This window comes from Hyperoodon ampullatus (assembly GCF_949752795.1).
Source record: "Hyperoodon ampullatus genome assembly, chromosome: 12".
NCBI lineage: Eukaryota > Metazoa > Chordata > Mammalia > Artiodactyla > Ziphiidae > Hyperoodon > Hyperoodon ampullatus.
The window spans coordinates 46,463,344-46,483,119 of record NC_136925.1 but is presented as its reverse complement, the minus strand read 5'-3'; the positions used below and the strand labels follow the sequence as shown (position 1 = coordinate 46,483,119).

Sequence of the window (19,776 nt, the reverse complement as noted above, 5' to 3'; positions counted from 1 at the left end):
AGCCTTCAGAGTGGCCCATTCTTAGGCTAATTCCTTTCCTAACAAGTCTACCTCCTCCCTCCAACTGCTGCCTGATGTTCCCTAAACATCTTTTCCTCACCTTGTTTTTTACTCAAAAATCTTCAGTTGAGCTTCTACATCCTATCACCCCTTCATCATTACATCAAACCTTATTAAAGGTATTGGCACTTTTTCATCTTTGTGTTTTTTTCATCTTTTTCATCTTTGTATTTGCCATTGTGACAGACATGAAACAGATGCTGAATATATATTTAATTACCATAAAATGGAGATTTGGTTCTCAATTTTTAAGATTTATGTCCAATCACTTCTTTTTTTTTTTTTTTTTTTTTGCGGTATGCGAGCCTCTCACTGTTGTGGTCTCTCCCGTTGCGGAGCACAGGCTCCAGACGCACAGGCTCAGCGGCCATGGCTCACGGGCCCAGCCGCTCCACGGCATGTGGGATCTTCCCGGACCGGGTCACGAACCTGTGTCCCCCGCATTGGCAGGCGGACTCTCAACCACTGTGCCACCAGGGAAGCCCCCCAATCACTTCTTAAAGCTGTTTTGTTTTCTTCTTCAGTCCAAGCCCTTATTAATTTCATTTCCTTTGCACTCTTATGATATTACCATAGCAAAGAATAGAACACTTAGTTTTCTACTACTCATGATTTGTTATTGTTGCAAAATATTTCTGCTAATTAATTAGCTCATAAACTACATATTACTGAGCAAATGGCAGCAACACTCCAACAAGTCCACAGATAATTGTTTATTGCTTGCTGAATAACAATTCCACAGTTTGTCTCTACCAAATTACATCATGATGTAAAATGGGTGTTTGGGGCTTACAGATCCTTTTATAATGTACCCAGGGCTTACAGTATAACCTAATCCTTAATACAAATAATAGAAGACCTGTCATAGACTAAAGGAGAAGCCTGTAAAGTTAATGGAAGTTTCCCATTATAGGCCATGAGTCTTAACAACAGACCTTTCAGTTAAGACATATGAAAAAGAAAAAGAAACAGAGCTAGATAAATGGTGTATCAAATTGTATTAGTTTATATGTAATGAATCTTTCACTTCTGAGTTTGTTTTTGCATCCAGATGACCCTTGAACACTCATTCACTCTCAGTTTCTAAGCAAAGTTCTCGATTAAAGACTGTTTCCACATCTGCAGAAGTTCAAACAGTCTACAAATCACAATTTCTTTATATGCATGGATCTGTTATGCAGATGTTCTAGAATTATTGTTTTGACCAACCAACTTTACTCTTTAATTTGATATACAAAGGAGCTTTGCCTGCAAATCCCCAGGATTCTTTAGAAACAGAACCAGCCCTGAGAACAACCAAGCCTTTAAAAATATTTCCATACTTTATTTCGTCCTATCTTTTTTAAATAAAGAAGGAAAGCATTTTTAATCTCCATTCAGTTACATAGAATTGGAACACTGCTATGTAACAGAAATCATCATACTAATGCACAGAAACTGAAAGTCAAGCAACTTTGGTCGAGGCTGAATTGAATTAAGTGTTGATCTTGTAAACATTTCCATAGGAGGTAGCCATACACATTTGACTTTTTGTCAAATAAGGGATAGTAAACAATGATTCTGAGATCCTAATAAATTAAAGGTATTTTAAAAGCATTAAATAAATGTTTCTCTTTTTTAAAAACCAAAAGTGAAACAGCACACAGATTTTCAATAAATTAAGAAGTGAAATATTAAATCTTCAGAGTTGAAATGTCTGCATCTTCAAAGCTCCACTGGTTCCATTTGATAATGTTTGAAACTATGATTAATAATGGGACCACATTCTAAACAACTTGTGTGCAAGGCAAACTCTGCGAATATTTCCATTCACTATGGTGTTGTCCATAGTTTTACACCAGTGACCTGAAAAATAATACCGTGCCACTGGATATTCCATTTTCTTTCTCTGACAGCAGTCTGAGTAGATAGCATGTGAGTGCTAGAGACTTTTCAAGTTTCAACCCCTACCCAACAGTGCTGGTTTAAGTGCCTCCAGCTGCTGTTCCCATGAACACAGTGTTGATTGGTGGTAGAGAGGATGCCATTTCTCTACCATTTGCTCCATGGGAATCCAGGGTTTCTTGAGCTGGATATTGATTGGAAGTTCCATACATACACTGGGATGAGGAGGATGGAATTGGGGTTTGCAGGCTGGATGCTGTAAGGGAAAATATAATCAGCAATTGAAAATTGACTGACATTTTCTTTTTTCTGTGCCACTCACTTTACGACTTGCGCATTGAGCACATATATCTGTACTAAATTTGAGTGTGTATGGTTTCTCAGAGCAATGCTCATCTTTTCTTCCATTTTCCCCCCTGCTATTCTCCCACAAATTTTCCTTCAACACATTTCACAAAGAAAATTCAATTTCAAACATAAATTCAGACAACTGTATCACCAAAATATATCCCCAGTCTACGTCCTTTTTCCAGCTGCACCTCCACAACTGTAGTTCAAACCACCATCTTCTCTTACCTGGACCAACACAGCAGCCTCCTAACTAGTCTCATGACCCTCACCCTGCAGAGAGCAGCCAGGATAATCTTGCTGATGTGTATATTAAATTGTCCCTCTTCTCAGATGCTACAATGACTTCCCATTACCCTTAGAACATAATCCTAGGTCCTTGCCGTGGTTCATAACACCCTAGATGAATTGGTCTCTGCCTTCTGATTTATTTTACTCCCCTCTCTTCATTCACCGTACTCAAAACACATGAGCCTTCTTTCTGCCCATTGAATTTTCCCAAAATGTTCCCATTTCAGAAACTATGCAACTTGCCCTTTCTTCTGCCTGGAACTCCATCATCAAATCTTCACATCATTGCCTCCTTCTTATCACTCAACTTGCAACTCAAATATTTCTGCCTCAGGAATCCTTTCCGAGCTACCTTACCTAAAGCAGCTCCTCCATTACTATTTGTCATTTTACCCTATTTAATTGACCTGAGAGTAACTGAAATTATCTTTTTTTTTTTTGCGGTACGCGGGCCTCTCACTGTTGCGGCCTCTCCCATTGCGGAGCACAGGCTCCGGATGCGCAGGCTCAGTGGCCATGGCTCACGGGCCCAGCCGCTCCGCGTCATGTGGGATCCTCCTGGACCGGGGCACGAACCCATGTCCCCTGCATTGGCAGGTGGACTCTCAACCACTGCGCCACCAGGGAAGCCCTGAACTTATCTTTTTAATGCATTTGTTTATATTTTCATTGCCTTATCTCTTCCTGCTGGAATGTAAACTTCTTACAAGCAGGAACTCTGACCTGATTACCACCATAACCTCACACCTAAAATGAGGTTCGGCACATAATAGTAGGTCCTCAGAACGTTTTACTAACTGGCTCACTAGCACTACCTTTCCTGCATTTTTGGTTCTTGCCTTCTCAGTGCTGTTTTTCTTCTTTTTCTAAGTACCATCATCTCTGTCACTAAAAACCAGGCTTTATAATTAAGGAAATATAATTATAGGTCCTAACTCCCCTTGTGCCACTCATTCACTTACTCTATTCCCTCTTTTCTCCCTGAAGCCCTCTTTGCAAGTTACTTGTAAGCCAGCTCTGACAACTGAAGCTTAGAATCTGTCCTACACCCAAACTATGTTTCATCAAAGCATCCACTATCACTACAAGTAAACAGAACTAATAGTAACAATAGCAACTCTGTACATTTCAGTCTCACAGTGAGGAAACTTCCTGAAGTGGAATTTTCTGCTTCATTAGAGTAACCCAGAAGCAATGACCATCTGCAAATAGCATAAGATGATAGCAGACTCTGCTCAGGGAGCGTCTGTGATGGTCATAGGAAGGGAAGAAGTGCTTCCTATTGAATTATTGGAAAAACACACCGAGTGAGGAGAGATGCAATTTATTTCATTTTCCCTTATGCTCTGTTTGGGTGTCAATGCCCTCTACTTATGCTAATCTGAAATCAGTTCCATTGGAAGATTTCAATCATCTCATATAAACATTAACACTCCGCCTTGATACTTATGTGGATATAATACTTGCCCTCTGATACCTTATTAGCAGGTTTAGAAATGAAATCTATGCATTTGTTTCTGCCCCTTTTTTCAACTCAGTGATGTAATGAGTTCCTACTTTGTGGCAGACTTTTTGCTGGGTGTCGGTGATGCATCTAGTACAAGTTGCTGTATTTTCTTAGGGACAGGAACCTGGCTGGAATAAGAAGCTAGGGGACTTCATGGCAAACATACAGTTTTGTTCATTTTTACTTAAAATGTATGTTATAGAATAAGAAAGCAACATTTTCTACAGAGGTATCTAATCACATTTTACATACAACTGAGAAAGTTATAGTAACCGTCATCACAAGTCACCATTTTTTAAAACTTGGAGTGGTTTTAGGATACTGATGGAGATTATGGGGTCCAAAGACAGCTCTTGGCACTGGCCCTGCTTCCAACAGTGAACAAGAGAAAGTGAGAAAAAGATACCATTACTGCCCTTGTAAAGCTTAACAGATTTTTGGACTGCATTTGACAGGTTACATGAATTTTTTGCATACATAATAGATTCCAGAGATTTTTTTTGGAAAGGATACCAGATCTAGCAGGTTGCATGGTGACATGTATATAGAAAAATGGCAAGGCTTTTACTAACAGATTCAGAAACATAACTTCAGATCCAAAGTGATAAACCAACTGTGGGAACGTGAGTGCCCAGTTAACACTGCATAGCTGAGGTTAACAACTTTTAAAGAACGTTTTCAAGAAATGTTAATATAATTTACCTACTACAGGAGTTCGACATGCAACTGCAGGTGGTGTGTCTGCATAAAACGAGCTGGTCTGCTTTCTACTACCATCATCTAAAATGTTGAGCGGGTCATGGATGTCACCATAGGGAGGCAGGGAGCGAACACTGCTGATGACAGAAACATGTTGATTCACCATCGATCCAAGTCTGTGAGACTCTGGGTAGTTTATATTGCTTCCATAGTACCCTACAACAGAAAATATTGAGAATGTAGAGTTAACTTATTACAAGTAATGTTCCAGGAAGATAATAAAAAAGGACAAGGTAATAGGATAGAGCCCTAGAGATATCATACTGTAAATATTACATTTACATCTACATTTACAATATGGTTGGATTTGTGCTTATGTATGGATATGGTTCATTATGTTGTTTTTTGTTTTAAAAAATACATAGGCATTATTGTATTATCAATTTTGAGATGTAAGACAACACCTCTCTCATATTTCCCTTATTTAAATTAACAAGATCTTACAATGCTTATGAAGAAAAAAAAGGCACTATCAGCCTCTCACAAAGATTACTTGTCAAATACCAATTTTATTTATAGATTCATGTTTCTGGGAGAAGGACTGGCCTACACTGAGGAGAGGAGCATCAGAGCAGCCTCTACACAAAGCTTACTTTGGTGGCTGACTAAGTCCACAGATTTTTCCAACTCAGTAACCTCAAGGTACGTCAACAGGAGGCACTGTTTGGGTCCTAATCTTTAAGATCTGCTGCTAGTTCTCCGGAAGAAACATTATTCACTAAATTTTCAAAGGACAGAACATTCTTCTTTTGGGCTATTAAGGTTGGTCTCAAACATATGGTTTGACATAATATTTTTGCATCATGCAGGACATTTAGAAGGGCAACTTTAATAAAGTCACAAGAATTAGGGATATGTTTGTATGTGGCAGAAATTGGCTCCAAGTATCTAAGATTCCATGATTTTGAGAAAGCTCTACATGGGATGACATGCTGTTCACCGGAGGTAGAACTCAATGTCTGATCTTGCCTTACTGCCAACTCAAAAGCCAGGAAAAATTCTTTAAAAATTTCAATACCATTAGGTGAATTAGGAGGCAATGTTGCTCCTTGGCAGCTGGCAGCTCCTGCGTTGCTCAGGAAATTGAAGCTTCCTGTATTTAAAAACTGCATACTGTGTGAATCTTGGCCATGTGGGGATGGTCCATAGCTGGAAGATGGCCGAGAATTATATGGGGACCCAGCACAGCTGCCACTGAAGAAGTCTCTAGAAAGCTGCTGTTCACTCCAGACCATGCATCGACTGTGCTCGGGCCGATGAGGATAGAGTCCTGATGGGGTGTGAGGCTGTGCCCTAAACATAGTCTGATAGTTAGAGTTGGTCCCATAAAAGTCATGGTTGGCTTGAGGGAGAGTAGGATAAACAGGCTCTGAGTATGCTGAGCAGTGTGACGGGGCTGACAGTACTGGGCCCACACTCGGCGGTCTCCCTGCCATTGGCCCCTGATTAATGACACTTCCTCGGCTCGCCATGGCTGGAGAAATGGGTGGTGTCATCAGATGACCAGAGCTCTGGGAAAGCTCCATTTGACCTGGAAAAAAGTTACCAGAGCATTCACTAGTGGCAAGTTAAAAATAGATGGATTCACATCTTTTAAAATTATGCATGATTTATTACTATACCTTTTTTCCAACTTAGTTCATTTCTAACCTCCAAAAATAATGGGACTAGAGACCTATAAAACTCTAGGTTTAAAAAACAGCATCACAACAGTGTATTTCACAACAGTGGCAACTTTTGTAGTTAGTGACTATGGAGGAAAGCTTGGGATGGCTTCATCCTTCCGTGGGTATAAAGATGATTAGAGATCAAGCTTGGGAAGGGCAAGGGGTCTGCTGTTCACATTTCTCTGTAATTAAAAAACAAGCTGAAGGCTAAATGGTTTCAAGTTTAGGGTAAAAGAAAAGGGCAATAATGTCAAAATGACCATGGCTTCAAAGCAGTCCATTCAAAACTTCATACAAACCCCACTGATGAGCAGTGAGTTATGAAAGCCACCAAATCCCTGGGTCTCCAATTTTCCATTGGTGGAATTACGCCCCTAAACTACCCATTCCAGGTTTAAAATTTTGTGTGTCCAATGAAGCAAGGTATATAGAAGGATTTCAAAGAAGACATAAGGCAATAAGCAGACAAAGTATTATCTAGTAGCTAGTTTAAGCCATAAACATTCAGATTGACAGAAACGGGACCCTAGACCAAAGAGGAAAATTATTGTAATGGTTATCCTAAAATAGCTGAATCTACTTTTTAATGGAGGAGAAATAAAGTCTCCTCAAAATCCAAAAATAAATAAGAAGCTCATATTTTTTGACTTTCAAAGTATTTTAATGATTTTGTGAACACCTAATCTACTTTTTTCTTCCACTAAATGAAAATAACCAATTATTGGGACCTCTGATATAACTAAGAGAGTATGTTAAAATGTGATACCTATCTTAAAAATGGCATTGATAAAAATGTGAATGACAAATGTTGAAAATCACAAAAAATATTATAAAGCTTTGTTATAAGTCAGTGAAGATAAGCCTTTTTATTCTTGAAATGCCTGGAGTTTACCAGCTTTAAGAAAACAAAGGAATAGTTTCCTGTGAGACATATTGAAGCCTATGTGGTTTTCTTGGTTGTTTCACAGCCTACCAGTGAGCGGCATGTTGTCTGTATTCCCAGCAGGGAATGGGTGCAGAGCAGAGGTTAAGCCTCCAGGTTGACTGGATGATAGAGGAAGATAGGTTGTTTCCACATGGTTTTCATTCTTCACGGTATCGCTGGGAACAGTGCTCCCTTTATTACGGTTGGCCAGAAAGCATGAACTCGGAGAAGCAGTGAAGGCAGCTTTACTTGCATCTGGAAAGATTTTTTTAAATAGGAAAGCTAATATCATTGCCACATTCCTAGTGGATAAGTCCAAGTTAAAAAAAAACCTGAAAATGTTCTAGGGTTGTGTCATAAATCTGGAAATTCCTGAGAAGTGTTTTCCATGGGAAATAAGACTGGCAGATCTTTGGTGTTGGCAGTGGTGCTGGTTTTTGTTAACTGTATATTTGTGGATGTAGGTGTGTTCTTCAGGGCACTAAATAATCCACTCTGTAGTGAACAGCCTTCAAAATGCAAGTCATCACATCCCAAATATATTGTGTCCCTCCTTCTTTAAATTCCTATAGAACTCATCTCTACACCATTTATAAGGTGGTATACCACATGTGCTGTCTTAAATTCTAGTTATTTTTGTATTATCGTCACTTCTCCAATTTTATCTGAGTTCTCAGAAGTTAAGAATATTGATTTGTATTCTTCAGAGTTTCCAGTAAAGTACCTTGACTACTCTGCATACCAATGGAGGAAAGAAAAAATAGGGCTCTCTTAGTGTTAGTATCCTGTGTTAGTAGTGACATTTTGGGGGTAAAATCTGAGACAGTTATAAATCTATTTAACATGTGTGCTTACAAATTCTTGAACTTAGGTTTCAACAAAGAAATATGCAAAACAAGATACACATTTTAAATCACCTGAATTCTTCATATACTTGTCCAGTAAATTCTGTAACTCCTGCTCTTTGTCATTATTAAACTGGGTCTCCATGGCCAGCAGAATGTATTCATCAAGAAGCATTCGGATCAAATGGAAAGAACCTTGTTTATGGATAGGGAATGGGGAGAGGGCATTGTGAGATGAAATGAGGGAGAGAAAGAGAAGGAAAGAGAAAGAGAGAAGTCAAGTTATCTTTGTGACCATCTCGCAACACTTTACAAGGAGCAACTGAAATAAACAAATACTTGTTGGACTTTAAATGACCTGCTAAGACCAACATGCTTAACTTGGGTCTCTAATCTTTTTGTGTACCACCTGCCCAGCTCACTGTGTGTACTGTCCTGCCAGCTCTTTGGCCACTAATTACATCAAAGGAAAATTCGGATGAAAGTGAGACATGCTTTATGCTTTAAGAGGGCACACATTGGAGTGTGATAAGCTTTAACCTGGGGAGAATGAGCTCTACTCTGCTCTATTTCTGTTTACTTTGTACTAAATAATTAGACAATAGCCAACATGGTCTGAAAAAAGTATCAAGTAAGAAGATGTCTTTCTAGCTTGAAACAAAATGCTCTTTCATTTGAAAAAAAAGGAGAAAAGTAATTTTCATGTGGAAGATGTCCTGGAAAACCTTAAACTTCTTTTAACTATTCAACAGATTTTCCAACAAAAGTCTTTTTTCATAATAAGGTCAGGTTTAAATATTGTATAATTCAAGAAACCTTAAATATAAGCAACATATTTCAAATAATAGACAATATATTTTGTTCATCCCTCAATACAAGTTCACTGATTTTATCTAATTCTGTTAAAAATTAAATGAACCAATTTAGTTAATTGTAACCTATTTTATAATGCGAGGATTTCTCAAAATGCAACTACTAAATGTGGAGGTATTGTCCAGGAGATAGCATTATAACTACAAACTAAGAATCTCAGAAATTTTAGGAAAAAGAAGGTATTCAATTTTTGACAAAGCTAACTTGACTCAATTTTTTCATAAGTTGTATAGATCAGGATAGATGGTTCAAAAACATATGACAGCATGTCTGCTAAGCTGGTCTTTGATTCTTGGAATACAACTATGAGGGCAGGTTCCTGGAAAAGAGGCAAACATTTGCCATATTTCAATGAATAGTGGCTTTGGAAAATAATGTATTAATTATTGTTTATTTGCTTGTTTAACAAAGAAAATTTATCTAGGCACTGATGGAGTGTAACGGTTATAGCTGCTATTTATTGTGTTTACCAGGTTCTGGCAATGTATTTTTATACATATCACGTCACTCAAGTGCCTATATAACCCAATGAAAGAAATATTCTCCCATTTCTACAATGAGCAGCCTAACTTGGGTTAAGCCAAGCCAAAGAGAAGCAGTGTTAGGATTTAACTCTGCAAGTGGTCTGACTACAAAACCCAGGCTAAAACCAAACATTCTCTACTGGCTCAAGAGTCCAATTTGAGAAATGACAGTGCCACATGCTTAAAAATTGATAGGAAATGTGACTGAGGAATGAATGATGTAATTCACCTAAGAAGAGTTTTATAAAGCACATAAGATACCAAAGCTAGATGCATTGTTCAAGGTGAGATTATGCATTACTCGAGCACCAAAAAAGCTCCACTTTAGCAGAAAGTCTTGAGCCCTCTTCTTTAATGATCTTCCATTTTGTTTGCTGGTCTAAAAGTAAAGGAACAAAATGAAACTATAAAATCTGTCATTTCATTATTACATGCTTCCTACGTAAGATCAAGAGGTAGAAAAACTGTCTGACAAATGGACAGATTGACAGGGCATGCCATTTATTTTATCATATAAAATGATGTGTCTAGGGATTTTAATTTTCATCTGGCTTTGCCATCATTTTTCAGTTTAATAGATCTTTATTCTATATGGTTTTGTTACCTAATAAATTGGACAACGAAATGAAATAATTTACAAAATATTTTCTCTCTTAATTTTCCTTTGACAGAGCTTTAAAAAAAAGCAGAAGGCGAAGTGTGAAGGAAGGGTTATATATTTCTGTGAATGATTAACTCTGACTTCTCTGGTCCTGAATGATAATCTGTTTTCCTTCCAGAAAAAAAGTCCCTACACTATAACTAGTTTCCTTGATATGGAATGGCTAACACCAACTGGTGATGGATATATTTGTTCTTATGGCCTTGTTTCATGATGGATGACTTGAAGGTTAACTGAAAGAGTTGAAGAAACCACATGAAAACACAAAATACTGAGCTCCTAGAATTTAAAAATGTAAATACTTAAAACCATATCTTCTGTCAGCTTTTATGAAAACGTGCTTTTTAAGAAAAGGGCCAGCTCTTTCCAGTTTCTAAGTTTATCTTTCACTACTGATGTTACACAGCTGAAACCTTATTGACTGATAGAGAAGGAATAGTGTCTTGTAGTCTGTCAAAAAACGATAAATAGAATTGCAACTGTGCCCAGTGCTCTCAAATCTGCCATATTTCTAATCTTGATATTTGACTTCTCTTATTGCTAGGGTTTCAAAAGCTTTTCAAAGCATTATTACACACAGCCTATCACCATCCCCCACCATTCAAGAAATTACAGCCAGTTTAGCATTTACTATTAACAAAATTTTATTTTCTGAATATGTCATTGAAAAATACCTTAATAACTCTCTGCTCTACCACAGTATCCAACCATTCAATAAAAGCCTCCACAGTGGCATTCTTCTTAAGGAGATCTTTCAGTTCTTGGAACACTGTGATAGAGTCATCTACCAGGTAAAAAGAAAAAAAAAAAAAAGCAGAATATTGCACACTACTTTGAACCCAAGAGGAAACCTAAAAGTAGAAATCATTAATAATTTTATAGAATAAAAGGGCAAGACAGGTAGATTAAATTAAATGTGTTAAAGAAATTATTTTCATATCCTGGAAACTAACAAAAAATCCTTAGTTCTTTACTCTTCAAAATTTTAATCATAAGTGTATATGTTTTGGTATATATTGAAATGCAGGTTTATATACTATATACTAGGGAAGAATTGTTATCAGTAGAGATGATTATTCATTTTTAATGCAATGCTTTCATTAAATGTAACAGATTAGTTGAAGCCTAATGACTGAACTAAGCTAGACTTGTTGATTTCCTGCTTTCTGAAATATCCTTTATCTTTAGCAAAAATTAACTTCTGCTCTGCAGAATTGAGCCACTTAAATAAATAATCTTTTAGCATGTAAAAGTTAAAGGGGCAGTTAAGGACTATCATTTTTTTTTTTTTTTTTTTTTTTGCGGTATGTGGGCCTCTCACTGTTGTGGCCCCTCCCCCCGCGGAGCACAGGCTCCGGACGCGCAGGCTCAGCGGCCATGGCTCACGGGCCCAGCCGCTCCGCGGCACGTGGGATCCTCCCAGACCGGGGCACGAACCCGTGTCCCCCGCATCGGCAGGCGGACTCCCAACCAGTGCGCCACCAGGGAAGCCCTAAGGACTATCATTTTATTAAAGAGTTTGAGGTTTACTGAATCCCAAAGGGTAATATAATTTTATGTTAAGAAACAGAAAGCAGGACTGAGGTTGGACTGTCCCCAGAGAGCAGTGTGCTGTAGCCTATAGGAGGCTGCATTTTTTGGTGTTTTCAGAGAGGAATGATGGGAGAAATAGTGGGTTGTTATCCCTGGGAAATGGAACCTGGTTGTCCGGTCACACGTACTGGCTTGGTAAATTCTGTCAGATTGTCCAAACCTAAGCAGGGCATTTCGGCTTTGAAAAACAGTATTGCATTGAGATATCATTTTGGTATGCATTATACACCATATGATGCCAAGAGTGCAAAATGCATGGCAATGCGTATGCAAGTAATATAAAACTGGAAGAAAACTCTCAAAACTGTTTTGATTATTCCCAGGTTTTTTCTATTTGGATTATTTCTAGGCAATGAGATTATAGATGGCTTTTATTTTCCTCTTAATATTTTCTATATTTTCTAGGTTTTTCACAATCAATAAGTACAACTGTTTTAAAATAGAGACCAATTTCTAAACTTAAAAGTATTTCTCTAAACCAGAGTTTCTCAAACAGATATGATTTTGTAGTCCAAGGGGACATTTGGGAATGTCTGGAAACATATTTGGCTGTCACAACTCGGAGGAGACTGCTACTGGCATATAGGGGATAGTGGCCAGGGATGCTGCTAAACATCCTTCAATACACAGGACAGTCCCACTGCCCTATCAAAGAGGTAGATATCCGGCCCAAGACATCGATAGTGCTGAGGTTGGGAGACCCTGCCCTAAACAAAAAGAGAAGACTTACATTCAGTGTAGATATCAGATTCAGTGTCTGTGCTGCCCGAAATGGTGAGAAGGGCCTGAGATCCAATACTATTCAAGTCAACCTTTTCAATGTCAGATACCATAGAATTCACGACATGCTGGTCAAAAAGAGCTGGTCTGGCAATCTCCATAAAGAAAGTAAAAAAGACACTAAATTATATCACCGATCCTCCATTTAAAGAAAATTTTAACTTCTAGAGAAATAGTTCCTTGAGAGAAAAGTATCATAAATAACTCTTTTTATTTTAAAACTAAAAGGAGTAGCTGAGATTCATGATCATCTCTGTTAAAGGTTTGAAAACTATTTTCGGAATAAGAAAATAATTTTTTTTACCCGTGGTCATAAAATAAGAATTTCACAATGTTAAATTTCTTATCTGGAACTATCCCAAGCTAGTCTTTCAAAATTTAGGGGGCTAGAAACCTTCATAAAGCAAAGGATCATTTGAGGAGAGGGCAAATATATTTTAACAATATACAAACATGTAACTCTAATTTAAGAATTACTTTTTTCTCCCTATTTAAGAGAACTAAATTAGAGGTAGTTTAAAATGTGCTGTGGGTTTCACAACATCACACGGGCTCATTCCCCATAACCTATTAATTTTATTAATTGGATTCATTTATTAATTGAATTCATCTGGCAAATAAGAGTTTTACATTTTACATTTCATTCAAAAGGTTTTTTTCTTTTTTTACTTTCTGTTTTGAAATAGTTTAAAATTTACAAAAAAGTTGCAAAAGTAGTGCAGAGTATTTTCACATACTCTCTATCCAGCTTCTCCTAATGTCATCATCTTACATAACCATTGTATATTATCAAAATCAGGTACAATACTAGTAACGCTGGTACAATATTAGTAACTAAACTAACTAAACTACCGAATTTCAGCCGTTTTCCCACTTATGTCCTTTTTCTGTTCTAGCATTCACTCTAGGATCTCATGTTGCATTTAATTGCTGTCTACTTAGTCTCCAATCTCTGAAAGTTCCCCAGTCTTTGCTATCAGATTTTTTATTTGGTGACTCAAATCACCAAAAAATGATAAAAATCATGTTTTTATTTGGTGACTCAAATACTCTTGGCTTACCAACATACCTGTGCAAGATGTAAGAAAGATGTTTGTCGTTTCAGAGATGATACAAATCTTCGCACAATAGGTATTTTCTTGTCAGTTAGAGCTTCTGGCAAATTTTCCAAGGATGAAACAACCCATTGTTCCCAATTTTTAGCAAAATTTCTTATGTCTGCTAATAAGCTACAAGAAAACCCCAAAGAACAAAAAACTCTGTATTAAATGCTAAGTAGTTCAAAATGCATTAAATAAAAGCAGTTTAATGGAGGTATATTATTACTCTTTGATTCCAAGAACATGACTGAAGTCAGCCTAGGTCTGCCATTTATCATCTTGGTCAAAATACTCAGTCTCCTGAAGGTCCAGTTTCCTCATCTGTTAATAGGATTAAGAATAGTATCCAGGGAATTCCCTGGCAGTCCAGGGGTTAAGACTTCACCTTCCAGTGCAGGGGGTGCGGGTTCAATCCCTGGTCGGGGAGCTAAGATCCCACATGCCTCGTGGCCAAAAAACCAAAACATAAAACAGAAGCAATATTGTAACAAGTCCAATAAAGACTTTAAAAATGGTCCACATCAAAAAAAAAAAAATTTAAAAAAAAGAAAGAATAGTATCCATGTCACAGGATTATTATGAGGATTACATGAAATAATTCATGGAAAGTGTTCAGGCTAAAACTTGGCAGGCAGAAAGTGATCAATAAGACATACTTTATTATTAATATTAATTCATAATTCAATCATTTTCTATAAAATATTTCTGGGAAAAGATAAGTGTGCACTTGGTTTTGCATATTTTGGCTTACTGAGAGACACGCATAGGGATCATAATGCCATTTCAGGTATTTAATATTTGTTTCTAGTAACATATTCTTATAATCCAAATATAACTGTAGAACAAATTACCACAAACACTAATTAGAGGACCCCATTTAGAAAATTGCAAATGTTGGTTGTGTATATATTATGAAAAGATACAAAAATGTATAAATCCATCAACAATCTACATATTATATCTCAACAAAACAGATCTAAATATATTTAGGATGGAGCATATGTTGGGGAGCAGTGACATAGTACGGGAAAAAAATAGGCAGAATTTGGAGTTAAACAGACCTCAATTAAAATCTAGGTTCTGCTTCTTAAAAATCAGCTGACTCTGGGCAAATAAATTAATTTCTTTGTACTCCCAGGCTCCTCTTTGTGAATTTGGATCATAACAGTTACTTTAGAATAGTCTGACAAGTTGTATTAAAAAATAACCAATTGTTCAATGATAAGGAATTGGTTAAATAAAGTATAGTATTTTTCAGATGCTGGATTTCTATTCAATCAATCATTTAAAAAATGCTAATCTATATTTGTTGATGTGGAAAGATTTTCATATTATAGTGCAGTAGTATGTGTACTATAATTCCATTTTTAACATTCCTAGAAAAAATTCTGTGAGATACAATAATAAACTAAGACATTAAAAATGTGGTAAGACAATGAGTGATTTTTTTAGTTTTATTTTATATGAGTGATTTTAAAAATGCATTTATGCATGTTTTTCATTTTCTAAATGAATATGAACTACTTGCATACTTAAGAGATAAATACATAAATAGTACTTCTCAGGCTAAGTGAAATAATTTATGTAAGTCTCAAATCCCACACTGTGTTTAATAAAAGTCAGCTATTATTACTATTAGTTACCTGGCTGAATGCCTGTCACTATGTAAGCATAGCCATTTTGCTGTGACACAGAAGTGTTAAGTGTACCTAATTCAGAGCTCAGGCTAGATGTTTAAAGACAACATATTAATAATTAAAAGAAACTATTGACCAGGCCAATATCAATTATTATTTAAATAAATAAACCAGTCTAGAGGAAAAGGTAAATCAAAAATAAAGATTGTTTTATCAATCATCATGTATTTATTGAGAACCAACTACGCTCACCCTGTATGTATTTGTGCCCCAAATACTAAAATAAATTTCATTACTTTACTAGAATTCGTTTTTTAAAAATTGGCTTTTTTTTCAAGTTCCTATTGTTCTCACATCAGAACAATAGGAAAAGACTTTGTGAAAAATCTTCAGGCATCATTTCAATTTGCGATCTTATTCCTTTGTTAAAAGAAGGTGATAATTCCATTATGCTACTTTCTAATTTTGGCAATTAAGACCAAAGTTATAATAAATATAAAATAATTTTCCTTACAGTTTTATTATTGTGATTATTTTCCATCAATTATCCCCATTCATCTCCCTCTAGCCAGTTTCCATTGAAGAGTTTCCTCAGTAACCTAAAGGTCAACTATACTTAAATATTTATTTTCCACGTGGGCAGCTCTCAAATTAAAGGGATTTCAGGATTGTTCCATCAATTTTGTTCATTGAGGTTTGAATATAAAAATTGAGGCACATCTCTTATAGCTCATACAAAGGGACAGGAATAGGAAAATAATATTGGTAAATGAATGAATTTCTACTTAATGTTTTGCTTTACTATAATGTATAAGGTTAAACCCTATACAAGCAACTATCATATTTTATTGACTGAACCTACCTTTCAGGCATTTCTTGCATTGTTGCAGGAATGAGTACATCTGTTAGAACCTTAATCACAGCAAAAGAGAGTTAACATAAATCCTTGATGTTTCTATAGAAACACACTTACTCTTTGTCAATTACTTTTTATTCCTAGCTTTCTAGAGAATAATATGTTAACTCATTTCTGAAAGTTATACTTTTATCTCTAAAATGAATGTATATATGTAAGTTTTGTGTGTGTGTGTGTGTGTGTGTGTAAAAGGCAAGGGGAGCGGGGGTATATAGAAGCACTGCAGTGCTAGTTAAGCAGGTGACACGAATGTACCGGGTACAGAGAGCTAATTATTGGAACATAAAGAACACTGAAAATAAAGGGCTAGACTGAACCTTAAATGTGGGGGATATGGTGAGTAGGACCTTGATGAGAACTAGTAAAAAGAAAAAATTAGTGCTGACCGATCCCAGCTCAGGAAAAACTATGATAAATAAAGGAGATAGGGAACCAGATAGGACATGAACAGTACAGATCCCCTAGGCTGGCTCATAAACTGAGTGCGCCAGCCTGGAGAAGAGGACCAAGAGGTCCTCTTGGATATTTCAAAGATATTTCAAAACGTGAGTAGATACTCATCTACAAAGGCCTGTGCAGCTTACCAGCAAAATGCACATGTAGTCCGTGTATATGAAACACTAAAACAAGAGACAGTATTGTATATGCCCAGTATGCTAGTTACCAATGAACTGGCCTTGGCAATCATGTACAGTTTTATGGACTAAAAGCTGACCACTTTCTAGGGATGAGATGAAGCTCTTACAGAAGCTCATATTACACTGCTCTATTTACAGTGCTCACTGTGCCTCCCTGGGTCCACCAGGAGGAGGAAAATCTTTGTGCACGTAACGGTACTTAAAGTCTGGACTTTTGTGTTGGACTCAAAGAAATAGACCATTTGTGGCGGGGGGGGAGTTATGCTTTAAGAATATTTCTTGGAGGTGTTGAATGACAGTCCAAAACAGCTTTACCTTGATACTGGTAAATGTGTGTGCATGAGTCCAGGTCTTTTCTTATACCTACTCTTAGAACCACCTTCTTTCCCCTTTCTGGTTACTTCCTCATGTCTTAAACACTTCAGACAATCTGTTAGTGCAAACTAAACTCTTTCTCTCTAAATGATGATACTCTTATTTGACCCAGAAAAATGAGACAACCCTTGCTGTCCTTTGTCCTTCTTCAGCTTTAGCTTGAACTAAAGGTAGAGACTCTATTTTCTTATACTGTGATGAGGAAGAATGGAAAAGAGGATGAAAATATGGGCTCCCTCATCCTGGTTCAAACCCACCTACAGTGCTTGATGTGCAAAGTTGCTTCTGGTCTGAGTTTATCTAGCTTCTGCTTCACTTCTCTGCAAAGTTGAGAACGAAACAGCAGCAACTAACTTAGAAGGATTTTACTTCCTAAATACTTAACAGGACTCCAGCTTGGGTTTTCTTGCTCACTCAAATTATGTTCTAAAAGGAAAGCTTTTCTTTTTCCTTCTGACAATTTAGGAGGTTAATGTAGACAAACTCACTTTAAAATACCCAGATTGCAATAGAGTTTTCTTCCTCAGCTTGGACCTGTGTCTGCTCTAAGTAGGGAACAGACTGTTGGGGGAATTAGCTTCACCTTTTTCCCAGCTGAATGGCTGGCTAGATGGCCAACCAGCTCCTATTTGTTTACGATATCCTTGTGATCCTTCTCTAGACACTTAGGGACTCTTATTTGGCTTAAGAACAGAATTGGTCATTAATGCATTAACACTAGAGATTTCCAAATTTTTCAAGTTATTAGTCCCATAAGAGTGCTTAATTCTGCTTTCCCCAAAACACTGATACTGTGAAAAAGCCACTAAGTTATTTACTCTGAAAACACCTTAAACAGTTAATAAAAATTAACTAAGTTCTTATGGAAGTATGTCACATTTAGAATCATTCTTAGCTGTAAACAGAAACTGATTTTGCTTTACTTAATGAAAATTTATATTAAAATACATTCACTATTAAATATACACTATTAAACTGCTTGCTTTCTCATCAGAAAAAAAATTAATAGTGTATCTCCAGCCAGGAATAACAAATTTTTTGAAAATATATTGCAAAATTTAGATGGAATGTTTTTTAAAGAAATATATGGTTCATGTTTGACATGCTAAGGAGCTTACCTTATAAAGAATTGAGTCACAAACACAGAAAATGTCAATGATAACAGGGTTTTCAAGCAGGGGAAGAAGATGATCAGGCATTCCTTGCCAAAAGTGTAATAAGAAATGCTGGATCTAGTTGAGAGCAAAGCGTATGTACATTAATATTAACATTTTCCTTAACATGAACTCATATGAAGAACAGGACAAGAACATTTACATAATATAGTCAGCAAAGCATTCTTTGTCACTCTTACCTCCTCAAAGTTTCCATTTATTGCATTGTCCAGGATGCACTGGCAGTGAGTTTTGTACATCATTATTAGGGTATCAACCTATTTCAAGGAAGAAAAATCTTAACAAAAGCACCCTTTCAGTGCTGCCTTCATTTTGTTCATGCATTCATTTGTTCATATATTCAAACACATTTTTAAAGTTCATGTTATGTACCAAGCATTGTGCTCAATCCGAGGAATCAAAAATAAAGGCACAATTCTTATTTTAAGGAGCACACTGCCTTGTGAAGGGAGAAAGGCAAGCAAATGGACAATTGCAGGACAGTGTGATAAGAATGATGAAAAAGCTGATTGTTCAGGAAACTATGGGCCAAAGCAACATTGTAGTTTTCTGCTTAATAAAAAAATTACCTTTGATTGGAGAAATAAATGTAAAATGGTAAAATACATCAAATCTTCACACAGTTTTATTAAGTAGGTGCTTGGGCAGTGTGGTGCAGTGGTTTCGTTTCGGTTGTGGAGTCAGCTAACACTGAGCATCAGCTCCACTGTGCTGTTTTGCACGGGTTACCTTGTCTCTGACCCCAAGCTTTATATCTTCGAGTAAGGTAGTAATAACATATCATTCATAAGGTATTAAAGAAGATAAAATGAGACATGATGCACATGGAACAGTTTTCCTGGTATGAAGTATAAGACTTTACTACATTACCTAAAATTAGTAATAATATCAAATGACTTGTTGACCAAAAAAAGATTTGAACATTAAATGTCTGTTATGAAAATTCTTTATTTCCATGTTACACTGATATTTGTATTGCAGAGATAGAAAGTCTTAAACATATTTTAAAATATGCGATGGATTAGAACTTGATAATATTCTGGCAAACTATCAATATTCATATTCAAAACATCTTTATTTCATAAGCTAGAAATATTCCTACCTGTTACAGGTTGTGTGTTCTATGTGAACAGGAACAGGCTTAGAGGTTAGAGGTGTGAACTTTGCCTGCAGGATACCTGGATTTGAATGCTAGCTCTAATCTGCTACGTGATACTG

The 19,776-nt window shown here is 36.5% G+C and overlaps 1 protein-coding gene across 1 annotated transcript in view; it reads right to left on the bottom strand.

Moving 5' to 3' along the window:
- Window positions 1-2,024: 2,024 nt before the first annotated feature.
- RFX6 (regulatory factor X6) overlaps window positions 2,025-19,776 on the bottom strand; it is a gene marked incomplete at both ends in the record, with an annotated part of 56,570 nt that continues 38,818 nt past the window's right edge. Inside the window, 12 exons of the mRNA XM_079716376.1 lie at window positions 2,025-2,200; window positions 4,793-5,005; window positions 5,868-6,380; window positions 7,490-7,696; window positions 8,359-8,481; window positions 9,945-10,062; window positions 11,019-11,128; window positions 12,668-12,812; window positions 13,787-13,946; window positions 16,317-16,366; window positions 18,502-18,615; window positions 18,738-18,815. Coding sequence (XP_079572502.1) covers window positions 2,025-2,200; window positions 4,793-5,005; window positions 5,868-6,380; window positions 7,490-7,696; window positions 8,359-8,481; window positions 9,945-10,062; window positions 11,019-11,128; window positions 12,668-12,812; window positions 13,787-13,946; window positions 16,317-16,366; window positions 18,502-18,615; window positions 18,738-18,815 — 2,007 coding nt within the window. The remainder of the gene's footprint in view (window positions 2,201-4,792; window positions 5,006-5,867; window positions 6,381-7,489; window positions 7,697-8,358; window positions 8,482-9,944; window positions 10,063-11,018; window positions 11,129-12,667; window positions 12,813-13,786; window positions 13,947-16,316; window positions 16,367-18,501; window positions 18,616-18,737; window positions 18,816-19,776) is intronic.